Source organism: Oncorhynchus mykiss, chromosome 11 (genome assembly GCF_057628025.1).
Source record: "Oncorhynchus mykiss isolate SJ-2025 chromosome 11, ASM5762802v1, whole genome shotgun sequence".
In the NCBI taxonomy this organism is placed as follows: domain Eukaryota; kingdom Metazoa; phylum Chordata; class Actinopteri; order Salmoniformes; family Salmonidae; genus Oncorhynchus; species Oncorhynchus mykiss.
Window position 1 is genome coordinate 47772885 of NC_143032.1, and position 24271 is coordinate 47797155.

Consider the following 24271-nt stretch of genomic DNA (forward strand, 5'->3'; position numbering starts at 1 on the left):
TTAATTGACAGCATGCCAGGGCGGATTGCAGAGGTCTTGAAAAAGAAGGGTCAACACTGCAAATATTGACTCTTTGCATCAATTTCATGTAATTGTCAATAAAAATATTTGACACTTATGAAATGCCTGTAATTATACTTCAGTATTCCATAGTATCATCTGACAAAAATATATAAAGACACTGAAGCAGCAGACTTTGTGAAAATTAATATTTGTGTAGTTCTCAACTTTTGGCCACGATTGTAGTTGATGTCAATCCACCTTGGAAAAGAAAACCCTGGTGATTTCAGTTGTTTACAGAACCATTTACAGTACCGTTACAATCAACTCGATTTAAGACATTTTATCTGTTTAGGATTAGAAACTTGATTCGCTCATAACCTGGAAAACAGGAACTATTTTTGTTTTAGCTGCACCGCATCAATGTGTACGGGAGACTGGGGACAATTGTATTTTTCTTGTCTTTTACGCTATTGCTCAGACGCCACTTGAACTAGGCCAGTCATTTTTTTATATAAGAAACTTACATCTGTCTCCTAACCATTCGTACCATTTTTAGTTCTGTAGATATGACCATTGGATTTTAGTTGTAACAGTAGCTGCGGTCAAATGTAACTCCTGAAAAATAAACCAAATAAACTCACTTAAATGTTTAATCATTTAAAAAAATATTAAGTTAAGTGAGTTTAACTTCATAGACATACAGTGCCTTCAGAAAGTATTCACACCTCTTGACTTTTTCCTCATTTTGTTGTCACAGTCTACATTTAAAATGGATTCAATTGAGAATTTTTGTCACTAGCCCAGAAACAATACCCCATAATGTAAAGTGGAATTATGTTTTTACAAATGAATATTTTTTTTAAATGTTGAATCAATTAAGTATTTAATCCCTTTGTTATGGCAAGCCTAAGTAAATTCAGGAGTAAAAATGTACTTAACAAGTCACATAAATTGCATGGACTCACTCTATGTGCAGTAATAGTGTTTAAACATGATTTTTGAATGACTACTTAATCTCTGTACCCCACACATACAATTATTTGTAAGGTCCCCCAGTCGAGCAGTGAATTTCAAACACAGATTCGGCCAGAAAGACCAGGGAGGTTTTCAAATGCCTGGCAAAAAAGGGCACCAATTGGTAGAATAAAAATATTTTAAAAATAATCTAAAATTAAGCTAAAGCTAACATTGAATGTCCCTTGGAGCATATATTTTTTTTAAAAAAAATTTTATTACAAATGTTAGAATTTTTCTTACATTTTGACAGAGTATTTTGTTTAAATCATTGACAAAAAAATGATAATTACATCCAATTTGTCTTTTTAAGCTAATTTGTACTCCTGAACACATTTAGACTTGCTATAACAAAGGGGTTGAATACTTATTGACTCAAGACATTTCAGCTTTTCATTTTGTATTAATTTGTAAATATTTTGAAAAACATAATTCCCCTTTGACATTATGGGGTATTGTGTGTGTGTGTAGACCAGTGACCAAAAATCAAATTTGTATCCATTTTGAAATCAGGCTGTAATAACAACAAAATGTGGAAAAAGTCAAGGGGTGTAAATTATTTAATGATACAATTATGCTAATTAGAATTATTGGACCTTAATGGTCAGGACAGTATAAAAAATATACAGCCCGTGGAAAAAATGACTTTTGCCCATAAAACTAGAAAATAGTGATACATTTGGCTGAAACATTTCAAGCAGGGGGAACCTAAATGGGCATGTATTGAGTGAGTTGAATCAGAAATTCAAGGTTTTACAATTGCCCTTGGTCTCCCATTCTCCCGACGTACAGTCCGTACTGGGCCTATTTAATTGAAGTGTTGATGGAATTAAATGTTATTCTTAGCTTCTTATTGACTTGTGAGTTACAAAATCATCTGACTAAAACTTTGTCAGTTACCATCTTTTTTTGCGGAATAGGCCTAATAGAGAAATACAAAAAAGGCTACCAAAATTACTGAAAAGTTTACTAAGAAGGAGAATTGATTTGGATTTGTTGTAGCTGAAGAGATTGGTGACTGTTTATCAGGCATGAGAGATGGAAGCCTGTCCGGTGTGCTTTAGTCAGTCAGTCAGTCAGTGTGGATGAGCCTCAGGGCCTGGCCAGGCCTGAGCAGAGAACTAGGGCCCGCCTCTTTAAAAGGCCTGTCGTCAGTAATGTATTCTCCCTTTGAGCACCTGTCTTGCTGAGGAGCGAGCAGGCCGCCGGAGAGACATGGCAGCCTTTTGAGCCTACCTGACACCACTGAATTTAATAAGCCCAACCGCTAAAGAAGGGGAAATGTGTGTTGCTGAGGCACCCTAATGAAATATGATTGGATGCGGATGGGTTTTCTTGACATGTTTAATCACGTCTAATCCTCACTCCTCTGTTGAATTTAAAAGGGCCGTGCAGGTCTGCACTATTCAAAGTGTTCAAAGTGTATTTTGGCGTCATCTTTCTGAAGGTCTTTTGGAGAGACAGGTCTTTGTGTGCACTGCTCTTAGTAGTGGTTCTGGGTTGATCGACAGTTTAACCTGACTAGACGAGATAGTCTTCCTGCATGGCCAGCCAAAGTCGGCTTTCTTCCTCTTTTCCTGCATGAGTAAAAGGGTAATTTTACTTAGTTAGCCTCGTACTGTTTGGTAACCGTCACTGTCTTTTACTTGTCTGTGCTAACACACTAAACAGGAGGACGTTTCTCTCCTCTCTAAACTGAACTCGATGTGTTCAGGCACTCCTCGAAATGAGTTTGTCGATCACCTCTCCAATTAGCAGGCTTAAAGAGCTCTGGAAATGACAAGCCTTTTACAGAAGCCTCTTAGGCCATCTAACCAGCCGTCTTCTGCGGGGAAACAAATACTATTCAATGGTGATATTTTCCTCATTAATGGATTTATTCATTTATGCATGGAGGATCGTTAGATTCTCTGTCATCGGACTTAAAAAGTGTCCTTTTGTTTCTTATTTTGGCGTGTAGAACAATCCATCAAGTCAAATGCTTTTGAAGTTTTAGACAATGCTGGGGGTTTTCCTCCCCGCACAAATTCAAATACCAAACCTCTTACTATTCTGCCATGAACTGAAACTCTGGTCAGCTTCCATAGGATTTAGAGCTAGAAAAACATATAACTGGTCAACTTTTGGCCATTGCAGATGTCTTGGTAACACTTCATTTTACGGTACTCTTTCCACACTGTCTGATATTATCGGGAAATTATATGGCAACAAATGGATAGGCTAGAATTCAACACAATTGGTAAATTGTACCAAAGAAACAAATAAGTAATACATTGGTTAGCCCATTACTGTATAATTAACATGTAGGCCTACCATACGTTTTCAGACTTCAAAACCATTTCTACACAATGTTCTCAGTTTAGCGGAGCCTAATGAAGACAATTTACAGAGAATGCTACACAATTTTTGTGAAAATGTTTTATTTGTCTAAAAAACATAAATTTTCCTTGAACTGTGTACTCAGACTAGGCTGTAGGTATGCCATATCAGCTCGCACAGACATTCTCTACACAATGTTCTCAGCTTAGGAAGCCTGATGAAGACTCTTTAGAGTTTTGAACATTACACTATTTTTAAGAAAATAGATTATTTGTAGATTATAGCCTAATATCCAGGTAAATATCTGGTAATATACACTACAGTTAAAACATTTGGGGTCACTTAGAAATGTCTTTGCTTTTGAAAGAAAAGCCCCAAAAATTGTCCATTAAAATAACATCAAATTGATCAGAAATACAGTGTAGACGTTGTTAATTTTGTAAATTACTATTGTAGCTGGAAACGGCAGATTTTTAGGCGTTATCCCATTATCAGCAACCATCACTCCTGTGTTCCATTGGCACGTTGTTAGCTAATCCAAGTTTATCATTTTTAAAGGCTAATTGGTCATTAGAAAACCCTTTTGCAATTATGTTAGCACAGCTGAAAACTGTTGTTCTGATTTAAAGAAGCAATAAAACTAGCCTTTAGATGAGTTGAGTATCTGGAGCATCTGCATTTGTGGGTTTGATTACAGGCTCAAAATGGCCAGAAACAAAGTCCTTTCTTCTGAAACTCATCCGTCTGTTCTTGTTCGGAGAAATTAAGGCTATTCCATGTGAGAAATTGTCAAGAAACTGAAGATCTCGTACAATGCTGTGTACTACTCCCTTCACAGAACAAAGCAAACTGGCTGTAACCAGAATAGAAAGAGTGGGAGGCCCCGGTGCACAACTGAGCAAGAGGACAAGTACATTATAGGATCTAGTTTGAGAAACAGACGCCTCAAGTCCTCAACTGGCAGCTTCATTAAATAGTACCCGCAAAACACCAGTCTCAACTTCAACAGTGAAGAGGTGACTCCGGGATGATGGCATTATAGGCAGAATAGCAAAGAAAAAGCCATATCTTAGACTGGCCAATAAAAATAAAAGATTAAGATGGGCAAAATAACACAGACACTGGACAGAGGAATATTGTTAAAAAAAAAGTGTTGTGTACAGACAAATCTAAGTTTGAGGTGTTCGGTTCACAAAGAAGAACATTCGTGAGAAGCAGATTTTATTTTTTTTTTATACTGTAGGAGTGCTTGACGCCATCTGTCAAGCATGGTAGGGGCAATGTGATGGTCTGGGGGTGCTTTGGTGGTGGTAAAGTGGGAGATTTGTACAGGGTAAACAGGATCTTCAAGAAGGAAGGCTATCACTCCATTTTGCAACGCCATGCCATACCCTGTGGACGGCGCTTAAATGGGAGCCAATTTCCTCCTACAACAGGACAATGACCCAAAGCACAGCTCCAAACTATGCAATAACTATTTAGGGATGAAGCAGTCAGCTGGTATTCTGTCTATAATGGAGAGGCCAGCACAGTCACCGGATCTCAACCCTATTGAGCTGTTGTGGGAGCAGCTTGACCATATGGTATGTAAGAAGTTCCCATCAAGCCAATCCAACTTGTGGGAGGTGCTTCAGGAAGCATGGGGTGAAATCTCTCTCAGATCACCTCAACAAATTGACAACTAGAATGCCAAAGGTCTGCAAGGCTGTAATTGCTGCAAATGGAGGATTATTTGACGAAAGCAAAGTTTGAAGGACACAATTATTATTTCAATTAAAAATCATTAATTATAACCTTGTCAACATCTTGACTATATTTCCTATTAATTTTGCAACTCATTTCTTGTATGTTTTCATGGAAATCGAGGACATTTCTAAGTGACCCCAAACTTTTGAACGGTAGAGTACGTAAAATAAACTACCACTGAGTAGTAAGACTTGTTTTTTTTATTGAAAACAATGAATGTGTACTTACTACTTAGTGTATTTTGTAACCTGTAACCTCCATTGCCACATCGTTCTTGTCTCTCTAAGGCGTTGTTGCTCAGTTCATGCAATGTCATACAGTCTTCCGTTGAATCCAACTGATTTGGCTTGTTTCAATGAGAGTTTCTCAGTCACCATCTCATTCTCATGTTTGAGTGGAGTCATGAAAAGAGTTGAAGCCCTCCCAAACACTGTGCTCTCCCTGTCAGTCTGGGACGGTGTTTCCCGCCCACTCGCCAACTGAACCAGAGCGCTGCCTGGGATGAATAATTCAGGCTGGGTAGAGCAGGCGATAAGCACCGCTGTTTTGTTCTGGGGATGCTGCTGATGTTTGAACAGATTTGACAAATAAAGAGGGGGCTTTTCTCCTATCATGCTCCCCTTCTTCCCCCTTTCCTCCCCTACCTCTCTCTCTTCCCCTATCTCCAGTACTTGCAGTGGGAAGTCCAAAAGAGGCCGATTTCAACTGTGTCTCATTCTTATCCCGCTGCTCATATACAGAGATACCCAAAGACCTCAAGTCAAAGCCCTCTGTAAGCTTTCCTTATCCTTCAAAGATCAAGGTCAATATCTAACACAGGCACACTCTGCAGCTCAGCAATTCTGTTTGTCAAGCGCGTGTCGGATGCAAAGAGGTGTCTGCTCTTTTCCAAGGTTAATTCACAGGAAAGGTTGCGTACAGCAAGCCTATTGGGCCATCCAGTGGAGAGCACTGTAGGTTGTAGGTTACCCACCGCCTCAAGGGGAAAGAGAAGGGGAGAGAAGGCTAAGCACATTTCTTTGGCATGGTGGTAGACTGAACCGTGCTGAATTTGTCATTGTCTCTTCCTCTCTGCTGTCTCTTCCTTTTAGGTGACATTGGGGAAAGTGCTGAAAACCATTGTGGTGATGAGAAGCCTGTTCATAGACCGGACCATCGTGAGAGGATTCAACGAGAACGTGTATTCCGAGGATGGCAAGGTATTGCTTTGAATGGGAGGTTTTTGCCCAAACAACTGGATTAAGTAGTACTGCATGTGATAGTGAGGTGCAACCTTCTCTCCATTGCAAAAATACAAGTACAGTATTTTTTTACTTGACATAAGAGGCGTCATACTAGGAATACAGTGCCTTCTGAAAGTATTCAGACCCCTGGATTAAATAAAAACAATTATTCAGCAATCTACACACAATACCCTATAATAACAAAGTGAAAACAGGTTTGTAGACATTTTTGCAAAAAAAGGAACAAAAATACCTTATTTGCGCAAGTATTCAAACCCTTTGCTATGAGACTCGAAATTGAGCTGAGGTGCATCTTGTTTCCATTGATCATCCTTGAGATGTTTCTACAACTTGATTGGAGTCCACCTGTGGTAAATGCAATTGATTTGACATGATTTGGAAAGGCACACACCTGTTTATATAAGATCCCACAGTTGACAGTTAATTTCAGAGCAAAGACCAAGCCATGAAGTCGAAGGAATTGTCCGTACAGCTCCTAGACAGGATTGTGTCGAGGCTCAGATCTGCGGAAGGGTACTAAAAAAGGTCTGCAGCATTGAAGGTCCCCAGGAACACCTCCATCGTTCTTAAATGGAAGAAGTTTGGAACCACCAAGACTCTTCCTAGAGCTGGCCGCCCGGCCAAACTAAGCAATCGGGGAAGAAGGGCCTTGGTCAGGGAGATGACCAAGAACCCGATGGTCACTCTGACAGAGCTCTAGAGTTCCTCTGTGGCGATGGGAGAATCTTCCACAAGGATGACCATCTCTGCAGCACTCTACCAATCAGGCCTTTTATTGTGGAGTAGCCAGACGGAAGCCACTTCTCAGTAAAAGGTACATGACAGCCCGCTTGGAGTTTGTCAAAATACACCTAAAGACCATGAGAAACAAGATTCTCTGGTCTGATGAAACCAAGATTAAACTTTTTGGCCTGAATTCCAAGAGTCACGTCGAGAGGAAACCTGGCACAATCCCTACGGTGAAGCGTGGCGGCAGCATCATGCTGTGGGGATGTTTTTCAGAAGCATGGACTGGGAGACTAGTAAGAATCAAGGCAAAGATGAACGGAGCAAAATACAGAGAGAGATCCATGATGAAACCTGCTCCAGAGCGCTCAAGACCTCGGACTGGGACAAAGGTTTACCTTCCAACAGGACAACGACCCTAAGCAAACAGCCAAGACAATGCAGGAGTGGCTTTGGGACAAATTTCTGAATGTCCTTGAGTGGCCCAGCCAGAGCCCAGACTTGAACCGAATCAAACATCTCTGAAGAGACCTGAAAATAGCTGTGCAGCAACGCTCCCCATCCAAACTAACAGAGCTTGAGAGGATCTGCAGAGAAGAATGAGAGAAACTCTCCAAATACAGGTGTGCCAAGCTTGTAGTGTCATACGCAAGAAGACTTGATGCTGTAATCGCACTGATGCTGTAATCACACTAAGTACTGAGTAAAGGGTCTGAATACTTATGTACATGTTATGTTCCAGTTTTATTTATAAATTAGCAGACATTTCTACAAACAAGTTTTTGCTTTGTCATCATGGGGTATTGTGTGTAGATTGAGGGGGGGTGGGGAGATTTAATCAATTTTAGAATAAGACTGTAACGTAACAAAATGTGGAAAAAGTCAAGGGGTCTGAATACTTTCCGAATGCACTGTATATTATCTGTACACATCCAGTCCTCTTGAGAGTTTCCTGGGTACCATGAATGGGTCTCTCTGGGCTATGTTTTCAAAGTGACCTCATATAGCCTCTCTATCGAACGGTTTTGTTAGAGGGCTGACGGTTTCCAGCTGCTAACGTAAGAGTATGCAATCCAGGGTCTGGACCTACAATCCTCATTGTCAGTTTTCTGTTGGCACTGTTGAATCATTTAGATATGACGGCTTCCTTCATCACTCTCTCACATGAAAAGCTGGTAAAGGATGGGAGACATTGGCTTTCCTCTATGATTTCCCGTCTGTCAGATTCTACATTAGTCCCTCGTTCATTTTGAATATGGCTCTGTGTTGGTGTTTCGCCCTCACTCCCGGGACTCTTTGAACTGACATGAATATGAGGAGGCCATCAAAGCCACAGAGAACTAGCACTGTTAATTAAGCCAATGAATGGGAGACTTTTGAACCTCCTGCTACAACAGTGTTGTCTGATGTACTCAATTGTGTGTGTGTGTGTGTGTTCATGCATGTGTGTTTACAATCAAGCTTTTACATACACTGCCACACCTAACCAGGTACTTTATAGAGATAATCTGCTCCTTGGAAAATGTTTTGTAGTCCAGACATTCCCAAAGTGCCACCTAGGATGACTTAGACACAACAGCAGCAGCCGGGGTTTAGTTTAGGGTGTCTTGCCTTGTCTGCTCCATCCCTCAGGGTCCACTATCCCCATTTCTGCCATTTTCTCCACTAATTATCATATTGTAAGAAGCAGCAGGAGCCGCAAGCTGAGCCTCCTAGCGTACAGAAAGAGAGAGGAAAAGGGAGAAGGAAAACTGCACTATCAAAGGAGGGCTTCAAAGACTATCTAAGGCATCTCTTGGGTAATTTGCGATCCTGTATCCTTCCCCCTTCAAAGGGTCTCTGTGTGTCGGGAGTGGGTAGAGGGACAGAGGGGGATCGAATCCGATTTCTCTAATAAATGCTGACACCAGGCCTGTTTGATATTAGATTCAGGGGAGCGTTTTGATTTGTTAACGCCTTTGAAAGTGTTTGGACAACCTTCACACAATCTCCTGCCCACCTCTCCTCATTTACTGTAGGACCATGCACGCCAGAGGACAGTAGGACGGCAAGAAGAGAGGAATCATTTGAACGAAAAATATAGACCTGATGAAAACCCCAGAATGCAATGCTAATGAATGGTATCACAAATACCAAGAGAAAGTTGTTGGCGTTGTCAGTCTTGATGATGACGAGGACAACATGTTTACTCCAATCCCATTGTTCTGAACTCACCAAAGGAACACTTGGTGTGATTTGCATCATATACAACTGAAGAAAAGAATGTGTAATGGTTTGAAAATGAATAATGGCAATCATTTCTCCTTTTCTCTCCTCAGCTGGATATCTGGTCGAAGTCAAACTATCAAGTATTTCAAAAGGTGAGACCTTATCTTTGTGTTCACCCCATACTGAGGTGCAATGCACACTTGGCAGGCGCCAACCTGAGGAATTCATGAATAGTCACGTAGGTCTCCATATTGTGGTCCAGTCGGTCTCTCTCTCGTTGGGCCACCTGTCCCTGTGTGTTGTTCTCTCTCACTAGTCAAGCCCTGTCATACCAAAATATACTCGGTTTCCTGTTGGATTTCATTTTAAACTGAAACCACTTTGCATCATAATCAGTTCTGGCAAGCATACGGAGGTTATGAGTCGTCTTCACTCCCCTCCCTCATCAAATCTCAACAGGCAGGGGCATGGCAGCCTAAGGGCAGCCAACCGCCACACACACACACATACACACACCAGTGATGGCGATGAAGCCAACATGAATAGTAAGAGAGCACACAAATGTGTCTTTCATAGAGAATTCTCAATTGTATGTTTATTTCTATTATCTTCTTACTTTTAACGTTCGATCAGCTTTACTGTTGCAGATAGATTGTGGCTTCCATCAATGTAATTGTCTGCATAATTTCCAATCCCCCATATATTTTTGGGTAAGTAGATACAGTACCAGTCAAAAGTTTGGACACCTACTCTTTTGGCCACCTACACCTACTTTTATTTTATAATAATAGTGAAGACATCAAAACTATGAAATTACACACATGGAATCATGTCGTAACCAAAAAAGTGTTAAACAAATGTTGGATTCTTCAAAGTAGCCACCCTTTGCCTTGATGACAGCTTTGCACACTCTTGGCATTCTCTCAACCAGCTTCACCTGGAATACTTTTCCAACAGTCTTGAAGGGGTACCCACATATGCTGAGCACTTGTTGGCTGCTTTTCCTTCACTCTGCGGTCCAACTCATCCCAACCATCTCAATTGGGTTGAGGTCAGGTGATTGTGAAGTCCAAGTAATTTGATGCAGCACTCCGTCACTATCCTTCTTAGTCAAATAGCCCTTACACAGGCTGGAGGTGTGTTGGGTCATTGTCCTGTTGAAAAACAAATGATAGTCCCCCTAAGCGCAAACCAGATGGGATGGCGTATCAGTGCAGAATGCTGTGATACTCTTGCTGGTTAAGTGTGCCTTGAATTCCAAATAAATCACTAACAGTGTCACCAGCAAAGCACCCCCACAACATCACACCACCTCCTCCATGCTACATGGTGGGAACCATACATGCGGCAAACATCCGTTTTCCTACTCTGCATCTCACAAAACACGGCTGTTGGAACCAAAAGTCTCAAATTTGGACTCATCAGACCAAAGGACTAAGACTATTTGTTATATTATTAATCGATTGACTATGACTTTTTAAGTCACCCAGCAGTGCTATTTGCAAAGTTGGCTCCAGGTAAATGTTGCAAATCTTAAGCCATTCCTGAACCTGCGACCAAAAACAATCTAAATATGTACCAAAACAAATGATCTAATACTTCTGTCTCTTTGCAGCAAAATCTGCCGAGCTGGGCTGGTTGTATCCCCCATATATATAACATTCTATTGGTTGCAAGAATTTTGTGTAATAATCTAGTCCAATCAAACTTTATTTGTCACATGTAGACTTGCAAGCCCTTAACCAACAGTGCAGTTCAAGAAGAATAAATATTTGGCAAGTAAACTAAAATAAAAAGTAATAACAAAAAGTAACACAATAAGAATAACAATAACGAGGCAATATACAGGGGTGCACCGGTACCGCGTCAGTGTACAGGCTAGTTGAGGTAATCTGTACATAACAGTGAGTAACAGCAGTGTACAAAAGGGAGAGGGGGGGGGGGGGGTCAATGTAAATTGTCCGGTGGTGATTAAATGAATTGTTCAGCATGGTTTGGGGGTAGATGCTGTTGAGGAGCCTTTTGGTCCTAGACTTTGGTACCACTTGCCGTGCGGTAGCAGAAAATGGTCTGTAACTTGGGTAAATCGAGTCTCTGACAATTTTATGGGCTTTCCTCTGACACCGCTTATTATATTGGTCCTGGATGGCAGGAAGCTTGGCCCCAGTGATGTACTGGGCCGTTCGCACTACCCTCTGTAGCGTCTTACGGTCAGATGCCGAGAAGTTGCCATACCTGGTGAGGCAACCGATCAGGATGCTCTCGATGGTGCAGCGGTAGAACCTTTTGAGGATCTGGGGACCCATGCCAAATCTTGAAAAAATGTGTTGTCGTGCCCTCTTCACGACTGTCTTGGTATGTTTGGACCATGATAGTTTGATGGTAATGTGGACACCAAGAAACTTGAAACTCTCTACCCGCTCTACTACAGCCCTGTTGATGTTAATGGGGGCCTGTTCGGCCTGCCTTTTCCTGTAGTCCACGATCAGCTCTTTAGTCTTGCTCACATTGAGGGAGAGGTTGTTGTCCTGGCACCACACTGCCAGTTCTCTGACCTCCTCCCTCCTCCCTATAGGCCATCTCATCCTTGTCGATGACACTGTCGTCAGCAAACATAATGATGGTGTTGGAGTCGTGTTTGGCCACGCAGTCGTGGATGAACAGGGAATACAGGAGGGGACTAAGTACACACCCCTGAGGGGCGCCCCAGTGTTAACCTCTAGCACTTAGCCATCCCGGATCCGGGATCGTGAATACAGCCTCAAGCTCATTACCATAACGCAACGTTAACTATTCATGAAAATCGCAAATGAAATAAATATGCTAGCTCTCAAGCGCAGCCTTTTGTTAACAACACTGTCATCTCAGATTTTCAAAATATGCTTCTCAACCATAGGAAAACAATCATTTGTGTAACAGTAGCATTTAGCGTTAGCGTTAGCATTCAGCAGGCAACATTTTCACAAAAACCAGAAAAGCATTCAAATAAAATAATTTACCTTTGAAGAACTTCAGATGTTTTCAATGAGGAGACTCTGTTAGATAGCAAATGTTCAGTTTTTCCTGAAAGATTATTTGTTTAGGAGAAATCGCTCCGTTTGGTGCGTCATGTTTGGCTACCAAAAAAAAACTAAAATCCAGTCATCAAAACGCCGAACTTAAAAAAAATTAACTCCATAATGTCGACTGAAACATGGCAAACGTTGTTTAGAACCAATCCTCAAGGTGTTTTTCACATATCTCTTCGATGATATATCGTTCGTGGAAGTGTGCTTTCTCTCCTGAATCCCAGGAGAAAATGCCCGCACCTGAAGATTACGCACCAATTTAGACAAAGGACACCGGGCGGACCCCTGGAAAATGTAGTCTCTTATGGCCAATCTTCCAATGATATGCCTACAAATACGTCACAATGCTGCAGACATCTTGAAGAAACGACAGAAAGGGCAGGCTCGTTCGTGGTGCATTCACAGCCATATAAGGAGACAATGGAAAACAGAGCTTCAGAAATTCTGCTCATTTCCTGTTTGAAGTTTCATCTTGGTTTCGCCTGTAGCATGAGTTCTGTGGCACTCACAGATAATATCTTTGCAGTTTTGGAAATGTCAGACTGTTTTCTTTCCAAAGCTGTCAATTATATGCATAGTCGAGCATCTTTTCGTGACAAAATATTGCGCTTAAAACGGGCACGTTTTTTTATCCAATAATGAAATAGCGCCCCCATAGACTCAACTGGTTAAGGATAGACATGGCAGACTTGTTGTTCCCTACTCTACCACCTGGGGGGGGGCAGCCTATCAGGATGTCCAGGATCCAGTTGCTGAGGGAGGTGTTTAGTCCCAGAGTCTTTAGCTTAGTGATGAGCTTCGTGGGCACTATGGTGTTGAACGCTGAGCTGTAGTCATTGAACAATATGCTCACACAGGTGTTCCTTTTGTCCAGTGAGAGAGGGCAGTGTCGAGTGCGATTGAGATTGCATCATCTGTGGATCTGTTGGGGCGGTATGCGAATTGGAGTGGGTCTAGAGTGTCCGGGAGGATGCTGTTGATGTGAGCCATGACTAGCCTTTCAAAGCACTTCATGGCTACCGACGTGAGTGCCACGGGGCAGTAATCATTTAGGCAGGTTACCTTCGCTTCCTTGGGCACAGGGAGTATAGTGGTCTGGGTTTCCCTTTGTACTGTAATAGTTTTCAAGCCCTGCCACATCTGATGAGCATCAGAGCCGGTGTAGTAGGATTCAATCTTAATCCTGTTTTGACGCTTTGCTTGTTTGATGGTTCGTCTGAGAGCATAACGGGATTTCTTATAAGAATCCTGATTAGTCTCCCGCTCCTTGAAAGCGGCAGCTCTAGCCTTTAGCTCGATGCGGATGTTTCCTGAAATCCATGGATTCTGGTTGGAATATGTGAGGATGACGGCATCGATGCACTTATTGATGAAACCGATGACTGAGGTGGTGGATTCCTCAATGCTTTTGGATGAATCCCGGAACATTCTGTGTCTGTGCTAGCAAAAAAGTCCTGTAGTGTAGCATCCGCGTCATCTGACCACTTCCTTATTGAGCTAGTCACTGGTACTTCCTGCTTTAGTTTTTGGTTGTAAGCAGGAATCAGGAGGATAGAATTATGGTCATACTTGCCAAATGGAGTGCGGGGGAGAGCTTTGTATGCATCTCTGTGTGTGGAAAAAGGTGGTCTAGGATTTATTTTTTCTGGTTGCACAAGATTGGATCTGGGCCTGTTCCAGTGAAAGCAGGATATCCTTCTCGTCAGACTCGTTAAAGGAAAAAGTTTCTTCCAGTCCGCGGTGAGTAATCGCTTTTCTGATGTCCAGAAGTTATTTTCGGTCATAAGAGATGGTAGCAGCAACATTATGTTCACAATAAGTTTTTATGAAAGTTACGCAAAAAAAATGGCACAATTGGTTGGGAGAATGTAAAACGTCAGCCATGTTCTTCAGCGCCATAACAATTATCCAGCGTTGTTTTGTGTGTCAGTTCATAAACAATGTGCTGAAAATCTCTTCCCAACTATTTTGCCATCTATATGGCACATTCAATTTTGGGGTCCTTAAATTAAACTTTTATACGTCTTTATTTAAATGTCATGCAATAAAATGCAAATTAATTACTTAAAAATCATACAATGTGATTTTCTGGATTTTTGTTTTAGATTCCGTCTCTCACAGTTTAAGTGTAGCTATGATTAAAAAAATGACAGACCTCTACATACATTGTAAGTACGAAAACCTGAAAAATCGGCAGTGTATCAACTACTTGTTCTCCCCACTGTATACCGTGGGACAAAAAGTATTTAGTCAGCCACCAATTGTGCAAGTTCTCCCACTTAAAAAGATGAGACAGAGGTCAAACGTTTTCTGTAAATATTCACAAGGTTTTCACACACTGTTGCTAGGCTTTGTTACTTTGGTCCCAGCTCTCTGCAGGTCATTCACTAGGTCCCCCCGTGTGGTTCTGGGATTTTTGCTCACCGTTCTTGTGATTATTTTGACCCCACGAGGTGAGATCTTGCATGCAGCCCCAGATCCAGGGAGATTATCAGTGGTCTTGTATGTCTTCCATTTCCTAATTAATTTCTTCAAACCAAGCTGCTTACCTATTGCAGATTCAGTCTTCCCAGCCTGGTGCAGGTCTACAATTTTGTTTCTGGTGTCCTTTGACAGCTCTTTGGTTTTGGCCATAGTGGAGTTTGGAGTGTGACTGTTTGAGGTTGTGGACAGGTGTCTTTTATACTGATAACAAGTTCAAACAGGTGCCATTAATACAGGTAACGAGTGGAGGACAGAGGAGCCTCTTAAAGAAGAAGTTACAGGTCTGTGAGAGCCAGAAATCTTGCTTGTTTGTAGGTGACCAAATACTTATTTTCCACCATAATTTGCAAATAAATTCATAAAAAATCCTACAATGTGATTTTCTGGATTTTTTCTCATTTTGCCTGTCATAGTTGAAGTGTACCTATGAAAATTACAGGCCTCTCGTCTTTTTTAAGTGGGAGAACTTGCACAATTGGTGGCTGACTAAATACTTTTTTGCCACACTGTATATATAAAATCAACATTTTGGTTTTTATCAATTACTATATTTGAGTTTAACCATAATATTTGTTGTAATATATTCTGTATTTTCTGTTGAATTAACCTTTCTAGCGGAACCCCTCGACAACATTCCGCTGAAAAGGCAGGGCGCGAAATTCAAGATAGGAGTCACAAAAAGCAGAAGTATAGATAAAATGAATCACTAACCTTTGATGATCTTCATCAGATGACACTCATATGACATAATGTTACACAATACATGTATGTTTTGTTCGATAATGTGCATATTTATATCCAAAAATCTGTTTACATTGGCGCGTTACGTGCAGTATTGTTTTGATTCCAAAACATCCAGTGATTTTGCAGAAATACTCATAATAAACATTGATAAAAGATGCAAGTGTTATTCACAGAATTAAAGATAGACTTAACCTCTATTCAACCACTGTGTCAGATTTTTTATTTTTTTACTTTACGGAAAAAGCATAATCTGAGAAGGCCCTCAAAACCCAAAACAGCCAGAGGAATATCCGCCATTTTGGCGTCAACAGAAGCTAGAAAAAACACTATAAATATTCACTTACCTTTGATCTTCATCAGAAGGCACTCCCAGAAATCCCAGTTCGACAATAAATGACTGATTTGTTCCATACATTTCCATAAAGCCCATCATTTAGTCACTTGTTGTTAGCTTGTTCATCCCAGTCATCCATCTTCGTGAGACGCGAGCACTTCCTCCAGACAAAAACTTGAAAAGTTCCATTACAGTCCGTAGAAACAAGTAAAATGATGTATGCAATCAATCTTTAGAATGTTTTTAACATAAATCATCAATAAGGTTCCAACCGGAGGATGTCATTGTCTGAAGAAAAGCATTGGAACAACAGAAAACTCTGTTGGGAGCGCTCATCATGAGACCGAGGCTCTCTGCCAGACCACTCACTCAGAGCTATTATGAGCCCCTGCTTTATAGTAGAATCCTCAAACCAGTTTCTAAAGACGGTGACATCTAGTGGAATCCCTAGGAAGTGCATCCTCATTCATATCTCACTGGGATTTCAATAGGCACTGTTTTGAAAATCGATTACTCACTTCCTGTTTGGATTGTTTCTCAGGTTTTTGCCTGCCATATGAGTTCTGTTATACTCACAAACATCATTCAAACAGTTTTATAAACTTCTGAGTGTCCAATGCTAATAATAATATGCATATATTAGCATCTGGGACAGAGTAGGAGGCAGTTCAGTCTGGGCACGCTATTCATCCAAAAATGAAAATGCTGCCCCCCTATCCCAAAAAGGTTGAAGTTGCAACTAACTTTCTATGGCTTGTTTTAAAAATAGCAATATTTTGGAGATGCTTTCATTTTCAAATAACCGAAAGTGAGAGGTTGTAATCTGAATAAAAGGGAAACGGTAATTCTTGAACATGAGGTGAGATATTCTTACTAATCTTCTAGAGAACCAGTTCGGATTTAAGTATAACTTTTGAATGACTAAAGCTTTTAGTGAGAGGTCTAATGGTTTAATATTGAATCATTTCTGCCCTCCGAATTAATATTCATGATATAAATAGGCACGTTTAATTTTGTCTGGCTTGCCGTTCCAAATAAAATGTAACCTTCTTTGCTCAAATAATTTAAAAAACAAGTTGCTAGGTGTATGCAAGGTCATAAGCAAATAGGTAAACTGGGATATGACTAAATAGTTCATCAGGGTGCTTTTCCCACAAATAGACAGGTATTTTCCTTTCCACGGTAGCAAGATCTTATCTATTTTTGCTAACTTTCCATTAAAATGTATTGCAATGGGAGAATTTCTTTCTTTTAGGATATAAATACAGAGTATGTCCACTTCACCGTCAGACCATTTTATTGGTAAACTACAGTATGTTTATTTCTTGATCTCATCCTAATGCAAACAGACCCTGTCTGATGGGGAGGGAGTGCATCTTTCATTGCACTGGCAAGGTCTGACTTGTGACCGAAGCCTCTTACTTTGTTACCTGTCCAGTCATATACCTTACATCTTCTTTGGGAAGAACTTTTCCCCCCGGTTTTGATATGTTTTCCTTGCGCGTGTACTTTACTGCCTGCCATGTGCTAGTAATAGCCAAAAACTCGTCATGCGTCTCCAGATGGTCAAAATGCAATAGCAATGGACATATTGACTGGACACAGCAACAATTGTCAGAATAACTTAGCTCATCAAAGTTACATAATAAATGGGCACATATAATTGCATGTGGGATGAATATTAGATTTTGATCAAAATATTAAGAATAATTAGACGCCTAGTCACTGCCAAGTGAATGTGTAGGAGGGAGAGATTGGTACAGTATATTCTATGATTAGGATTGCTCCAGGATTGCTCCCAGCGCTGGTCTAGCAGACTTCTATTAGTTATTTAGAAAGTCGAGTAATGATTGCTCAGGCCTTGAAAACATGTTTCACTTGACAGCTTTTATTGATTAAGTTATGTAGTACTCACTTGCTCATAAAATCATATTGAATTGAAAAAGAACTGGCAGACTTAATGTGATTGTATTGTCTCAGGCTTAGCAGAGGGAATTGGAATGTTTACAAATATTCAGCGACAATGTGATTTTACAAGCCCTGTTTTTTTTCTCTAAGGTTACGGATCATGCCACTACTGCTCTGCTGCACTACCAACTCCCCCAGATGCCCGACGTGGTGGTACGTTCCTTCATGGTGAGCACATTCACAAAGCAAACCCTCTACATAACCCACTCCCACCCCGTGACTGAGCTCCACTACTTGATAATCTACTCTGTCTTTGGTCCCATATCTTCACCATATGCACATAGCCGATGGATTGCACTCACATTGCTGTCTCTAGGCATCTTATCACACCTACAGTACTGTTACAGTGCCTGCTTTTGATTGAAAGCTCTGTAACAAATTTTTGAGGAAGGGGTTAAATTCTGTCAGGCTATTACTGGATACAGTACCTTGCAAAAGTATTCATCCCCCTTGGTGTTTTTCCTATTTTGTTGCGTAACAACCTGTAATTTACATGTATTTTTATTTGGATTTCATGTAATGGACATACATAAAATAGTCCAAATTTGTGAAGTGAAGTGAAGTGAAATGAAATAAATAACTTGTTTCAAATTCTAAAAAAGAAAAAACAGAAAAGTGGTGGGTGCATATGTATTCACCCCCTTTGCTATGAAGTCCCTAAATACGATCTGGTGCAACCAATTACCTTCAGAAGTCACATAATTAGTTAAATAAAGTCCACCTGTGTGCAATCTAAGTGTCACATGATCTGTCACATGATCTCAGTATATATACACACACCTGTTCTCAAAGGCCCCAGAGTCTGCAACATCACTAAGCTAGGGGCACCACTATGCAAGCGGCACCATCAAGACCAAGGAGCTCTCCAAACAGGTCAGGGACAACATTGTGGAGAAGTACAGATCAGGGTTGGGTTATAAAAAAATATCCAAAACTTTTAACATCCCACAGAGCACCATTTAAATCGAAAGAATATAGCACCACAACAAACATGCCAAGAGTGGGCCGCCCACCAAAACTCACGAACCAGGCAAGGAGGGCATTAATCATAGAGGCAACAAAGAGACCAAAGATAACCCTGAAGGAGCTGCAAAGCTCCACAGCGGAGATTGGAGTATCTGTCCATAGGACCACTTTAAGCTGTACACTCCACAGAGCTGGGCTTTACGGATGATTGTCCAGATAAAAGCCATTGCTTAAAGAAATAAATTAGCAAACACGTTTGGTGTTCACCAAAAGGCATGTGGGAGACTCCCCAAACGTATGGAAGAAGGTACTCTGGTCAGATGAGACTAAAATTGAGCTTTTTGGCCATCAAGGAAAACGCTATGTCTGGCGCAAACCCAACACCTCATCACACCGAGACCACCATCCCCACAGTGAAGCGTGGTAGCAGCATCATGCTGTGGGGATGTTTTTCATCGGCAGGGGCTGGGAAACTGGTCAGAATTGAAGGATGGCGCTAAATACATGGAAATTCTTGAGGGAAACCTGTTTCAGTCTTCCAGAGATTTGAGACCGGGACGGAGGTTCACCTTCCAGCAGGACAATGACCCCAAGCATACTGCTAAAGCAACACTCGAGTGGTTTAAGGGGAAACATTTAAATGTCTTGGAATGGCCTAGTCAAAGCCCAGACCTCAATCCAATTGAGAATCTGTGGTATGGCTTAAAGATTGCTGTACATCAGCGGAACCCATCCAACTTGAAGGAGCTGGAGCAGTTTTTCCCTGAAGTATGGGCAAAAATCCCAGTGGCTAGATGTGCCAAGCTTATAGAGACCTACCCCAAGAGACTTGCAGCTGTAATTGATGCAAAATGTGGCTCTACAAAGTATTGACTTTGGGGGGGTGAATAGTTATGAACGCTCAAGTTTTCTGTTTTTTTAATAGAAAGAGGAGGAAGGGAAGCACTACTAAGGTACACAATAGTACATTTTGGTAGATAGAAAGTGCTCTTTGGTAAAAGGGGTAAATTGGTTATCAAAAAGAAAGGAGGACCAAGGCACTCTTCATATAATTCATTAAAATGCCTTTATTAGTATGGCATGTTCAATAGAAACAACGTTTTTTTTAAACCGACGCGTTTCGGCTGCATGGCCTTCGTCAGGGAGTACAAAAAAAAGAGGAATTACAAGGTCCTCTTTTTAACAGCTTATCAATTAGCCCTAATTGGAAGAGGGAGTGGTTACACCATTGATTGGACACACCTAGTAAGCAATACTATACACATTGAAATACTTTAGCTATGTTATCATAAAAATACAACTCCAAACTAGAAGTATCAGAACACAAAGGTAGTTCTAACCTTAAATATGACTGGGAGAAGTGTCAAGAATAAGAAAGCTAAATATACCATAGTACACTAGAACACAGCAAAACATGAACAACAACAGTCTAACCATAGCTGAGGGCAATAGAGCAAAATGTCCACTAGATGACAGCAAATGGACCCATCACGAGCCTACAGGAAGGATGAGAAATCCATATCTTCATTTAAACCAGGGTATTTAGTGGCCTGTAGTTTGTAAATCCCAAAACTTTCCCTTTGGTTTAACTGTTTAAGACGGTCCTCTTTTCTAATAGAGGCCGGAATATGATCAATACCCATAGCTTGTAGGGAGGCATGGTTGCCATGGTGTAGGGACTTGTAGTGCCTTGCCATGGGGTAGTCTTCATTGCCTACCTGTATGGCGTACTTGTGTTCCACTAAGCGTTCTTGAACGTGTCTCTTTGTCCTTCCAATGGAGAACACCTTGCACTGTGGACATTCCAATCTATAGATGACATGGGTGGTTTTGCAGTTAATGAAATGCTTGACGTAATACTCCATTTTGGAAGCTGTGTCAACAAAATACTTCTTCTGTACAATATTACTGCAATGGTTGCAATGGTTACATTTAAAATAGCCCTTTTCTGTTCTTGTATCTTATTTCTTGTTTGTTTCAGAATATATTGCATCTTCAAAGTGGTAGGCATGTTGTGTAAATCAAATGATACAAACCCCCAAAAATCTATTTTAATTCCAGGTTGTAAGGCAACAAAATAGGAAAAATGCCAAGGGGGGTGAATAATAAGCCACTGTAATTAGTGGTTGTTAGTCGGGCAAAGTTCCCCTGTCCCGCTGAAGCTTGTAACCAGTCTCCACATGTACAGTCCTATGGAGGAAGTACCTCAGGAAGCGTACCTTACTATAGACTTGTCATTGTTACTGCGTGATGTGTCAGGTACCATTGGAGGTTTTTACTCCTTACTTCCTGGAGTGCGGGCAAGATTATGCGTTAGTGTCTTGATTTTGGCTGTGACGTTCATGGAATTTTGGATGACAGTAATTGGTCAGCCAAATGACCACGGTCCCCGTTATAACTGTTAGAATAGAAAGAAGAAGAAGAAAATGAAATATATATACAGTTGAAGTCGGAAGTTTACATACACTTAGGTTGGAGTCAATTAAAACTTGTTTTTCAACCACTCCACAAATTTCTTGTCAATGAACTATAGTTTTGGCAAGTCGGTTAGGACATCTACTTTCTGCATGACACAAGTCATTTTTCCAACAATTGTTTACAGACAGATTATTTCACTTATAATACACTGTATCACAATTCCAGTGGGTCAGAAGTTTACATACACTAAGTTGACTGCGCCTTTAAACAGCTTGGAAAATCCAGAAAATGATGTCATGGCTTTAGAAGCTTCTGATAGGCTAATTGACATAATTTGAGGTGTACCTGTGGATGTATTTCAAGGCCTACCTTCAAACTCAGTGCCTCTTTGCTTGACATCATGGGAAAATCTAAACAAATCTGCCAAGACCTCAGAAAAAAAATTGTAGACTTCCACAAGTCTGGTTCATCTTTGGGAGCAAAAATCACCAAATGCCTGAAGGTACCACGTTCATCTGTACAAACAATAGTACGCAAGTGTAAATACCATGGGACCATGCAGCCATTATACCGCCCAGGAAGGAGACGCATTCTGTCTCCTAGAGATTAACATATTTTGGTGTGAAATGTGCAAATCAATCCCAGAACAACAGCAAAGGACAAAGGTACAAAGTATCTATATCCACAGTAAAACGAGTCCTATATCGACATAACCTGAAAGGCCGCTCAGCAATGAAGAAACAACTGCTACAAAACCACCATAAAAAAGCCAGACTACAGTTTGCAACTGCACATTTTAAAGAAAATAACTTTATTTAACTAGGCAAGTCAGTTAATTAAGAACAAATTCTTATTTTCAATGACAGCCTAGGAACAGTGGGTTAACTGCCTGTTCAGGGGCAGAACGACAGATTTGTACCATGTCAGCTTGGGGATTTGAACTTGGAACCTTTCGGTTACTAGTCCAACGCTCTAACCACTACGCTACCCTGCCGCCCCATGGGGACAAAGATCTTACTTTTTGGAGAAATGTCCTCTGGTCTGATGAAACAAAAATACAACTGTTTCGCCATAATGACCATCATTATGTTTGGAGGAAAAAGGGGGAGGCTTGCGAGCCAAAGAACACCATCAAATCAAAATCAAATCAAATGTATTTATATAGCCCTTCGTACATCAGCTGATATCTCAGTGCTGTACAGAAACCCAGCCTAAAACCCCAAACAGCAAGCAATGCAGGTGTAGAAGCACGGTGGCTAGGAAAAACTCCCTAGAAAGGCCAAAACCTAGGAAGAAACCTAGAGAGGAACCAGGGGTCCTCTTCTGGCTGTGCCGGGTGGAGATTATAATAGAACATGGCCAAGATGTTCAAATGTTCATAAATGACCAGAATGGTCAAATAATAATAATCATTTGTGTGATAATCATGCCAACCGTGGAGCACTTCACAAAATAGATTGACATGAGGAAAGAAAAATTATGTGGATATATTGAAGCAACATTTCAAGACATCAGTCAGGAAGTTAAAGCTTGGTCTCAAATGGGTCTTCCAAATGGACAATGACCACAAGCATACTTCCAAAGTTGTGGCAAAATGGCCTAAGCACAACAAAGTCAAGGTATTGGACTGGCCATCACAAAGCCCTGACCTCAATCCTATAGAAAATGTGTGGGCAGAACTGAAGAAGCGTGTGCGAAAAAGAAGGCCTTACAAGCCTGACTCAATTACACCAGCTCTGTCAGGAGGAATGGGCCAAAATTCACCCAACTTATTGTGGGAAGCTTGTTCAAAGGTTTCGGGTAGCCTTTCACAAGTTAAACAATTTGAAGGCAATGCTACCAAATACTAATTGAGTGTATGTAAGCTGCTGACCCACTGGGAATGTGATGAAAGAAAGAAATAAAAGCTGAAATAAATCATTCTCTCTGCTATTATTCTGACATTTCACATTCTTAAAATAAATTGGTGATCCTAACTGACCTAAGACAGGGAATTTTTACTAGGATTAAATGTCAGGAATTGTGAAAAACTAAGTTGAAATGTATTTGGCTAAGGTGTATGTAAACTTCCAACTTCAACTATATATATAATAACAAAATTCACACATTGCCCCGCTCCTGACAGCATGTGCTGCTGCAGGGAGGGGGGCTTTGCTAGGCAACCAAAGACTGGTTTGCTACAACACCTTGCTTGTTTCAGCAAGGTGAAACAAAGTTTCATCATGTTGTAAAAACTTCATGTTACCGCAGAACAGACTCAACCGCACTAATGCCTGGCTATCCTGTCTTCAGTCATCTGTTTGTTCCACACGAAAAGAATGACAGGTATTTTATTTTCATGGCAGTCTTCATCCATAACCGCCAGTTATGCAGTAATTGTGCCCGCCCTACTTGATGTTTTTAAATAGCCCTACTGTCCACTCTGCAGACCTGTGCTCTTAGTGCTGAGGTGAGGGAGATTAATTAGCCACTCCGGTGTTGGAGACCTATTCTGATCTGGCCTGGCCGGGGTGTTGTGGCTGGGTCCAATCAGACAGATCAACTGCTCGGCTTCAAGGGCAACACCCGGGCGCCTCCATTACAAGCCTGTCCTCGTTTACAACTTGACTCTGTCTAGAAAGACATTAGCACAATGTCTGCAATCAATCCTGTTTAAAGGAACAGTTGGCCTCGGTCCCGTCTTAAGTAGCCTCTAAGCAATAACACAAATATGGCTTCTTTGCACCTGTTTTGCAGTTGCTATTCCATAGGCTTTGCACATGCATTACTCTCTACTTACCTTTAACCATAGTGTTCTCGTCGCAGCGCTAACATGAGATTGTTGTAATGGGTCTTTTCTCATGCCGCCCAATGAGGGTGGTGATCATTACGCTGGCCGGTGATGAATCGAGGAGCAGGTTTTTAATCCTGCAGATGGATGGTGCCAGTGAATAGGTTTGACAGGTGTGTGACTGTGTGAGGGAGGTCTGGCAGTGTTGCTGGCTGGGGCCGACTGATGGGCTGGGAGAGAGAAGGGGGCCCGAGGATGT

The 24271-nt window shown here is 41.1% G+C and overlaps 1 protein-coding gene across 2 annotated transcripts in view; it reads left to right on the plus strand.

Moving 5' to 3' along the window:
* The window catches only part of LOC110535739 (mediator of RNA polymerase II transcription subunit 27), a 100361-nt gene that overhangs the window by 74912 nt on the left and 1178 nt on the right, over positions 1–24271 (plus strand). For both annotated transcript variants that reach the window (XM_021620957.3, XM_090190226.1), the window contains 3 exons: positions 6174–6281; positions 9371–9412; positions 17949–18026. In XM_021620957.3, coding sequence (XP_021476632.1) covers positions 6174–6281; positions 9371–9412; positions 17949–18026 — 228 coding nt within the window. The remainder of the gene's footprint in view (positions 1–6173; positions 6282–9370; positions 9413–17948; positions 18027–24271) is intronic.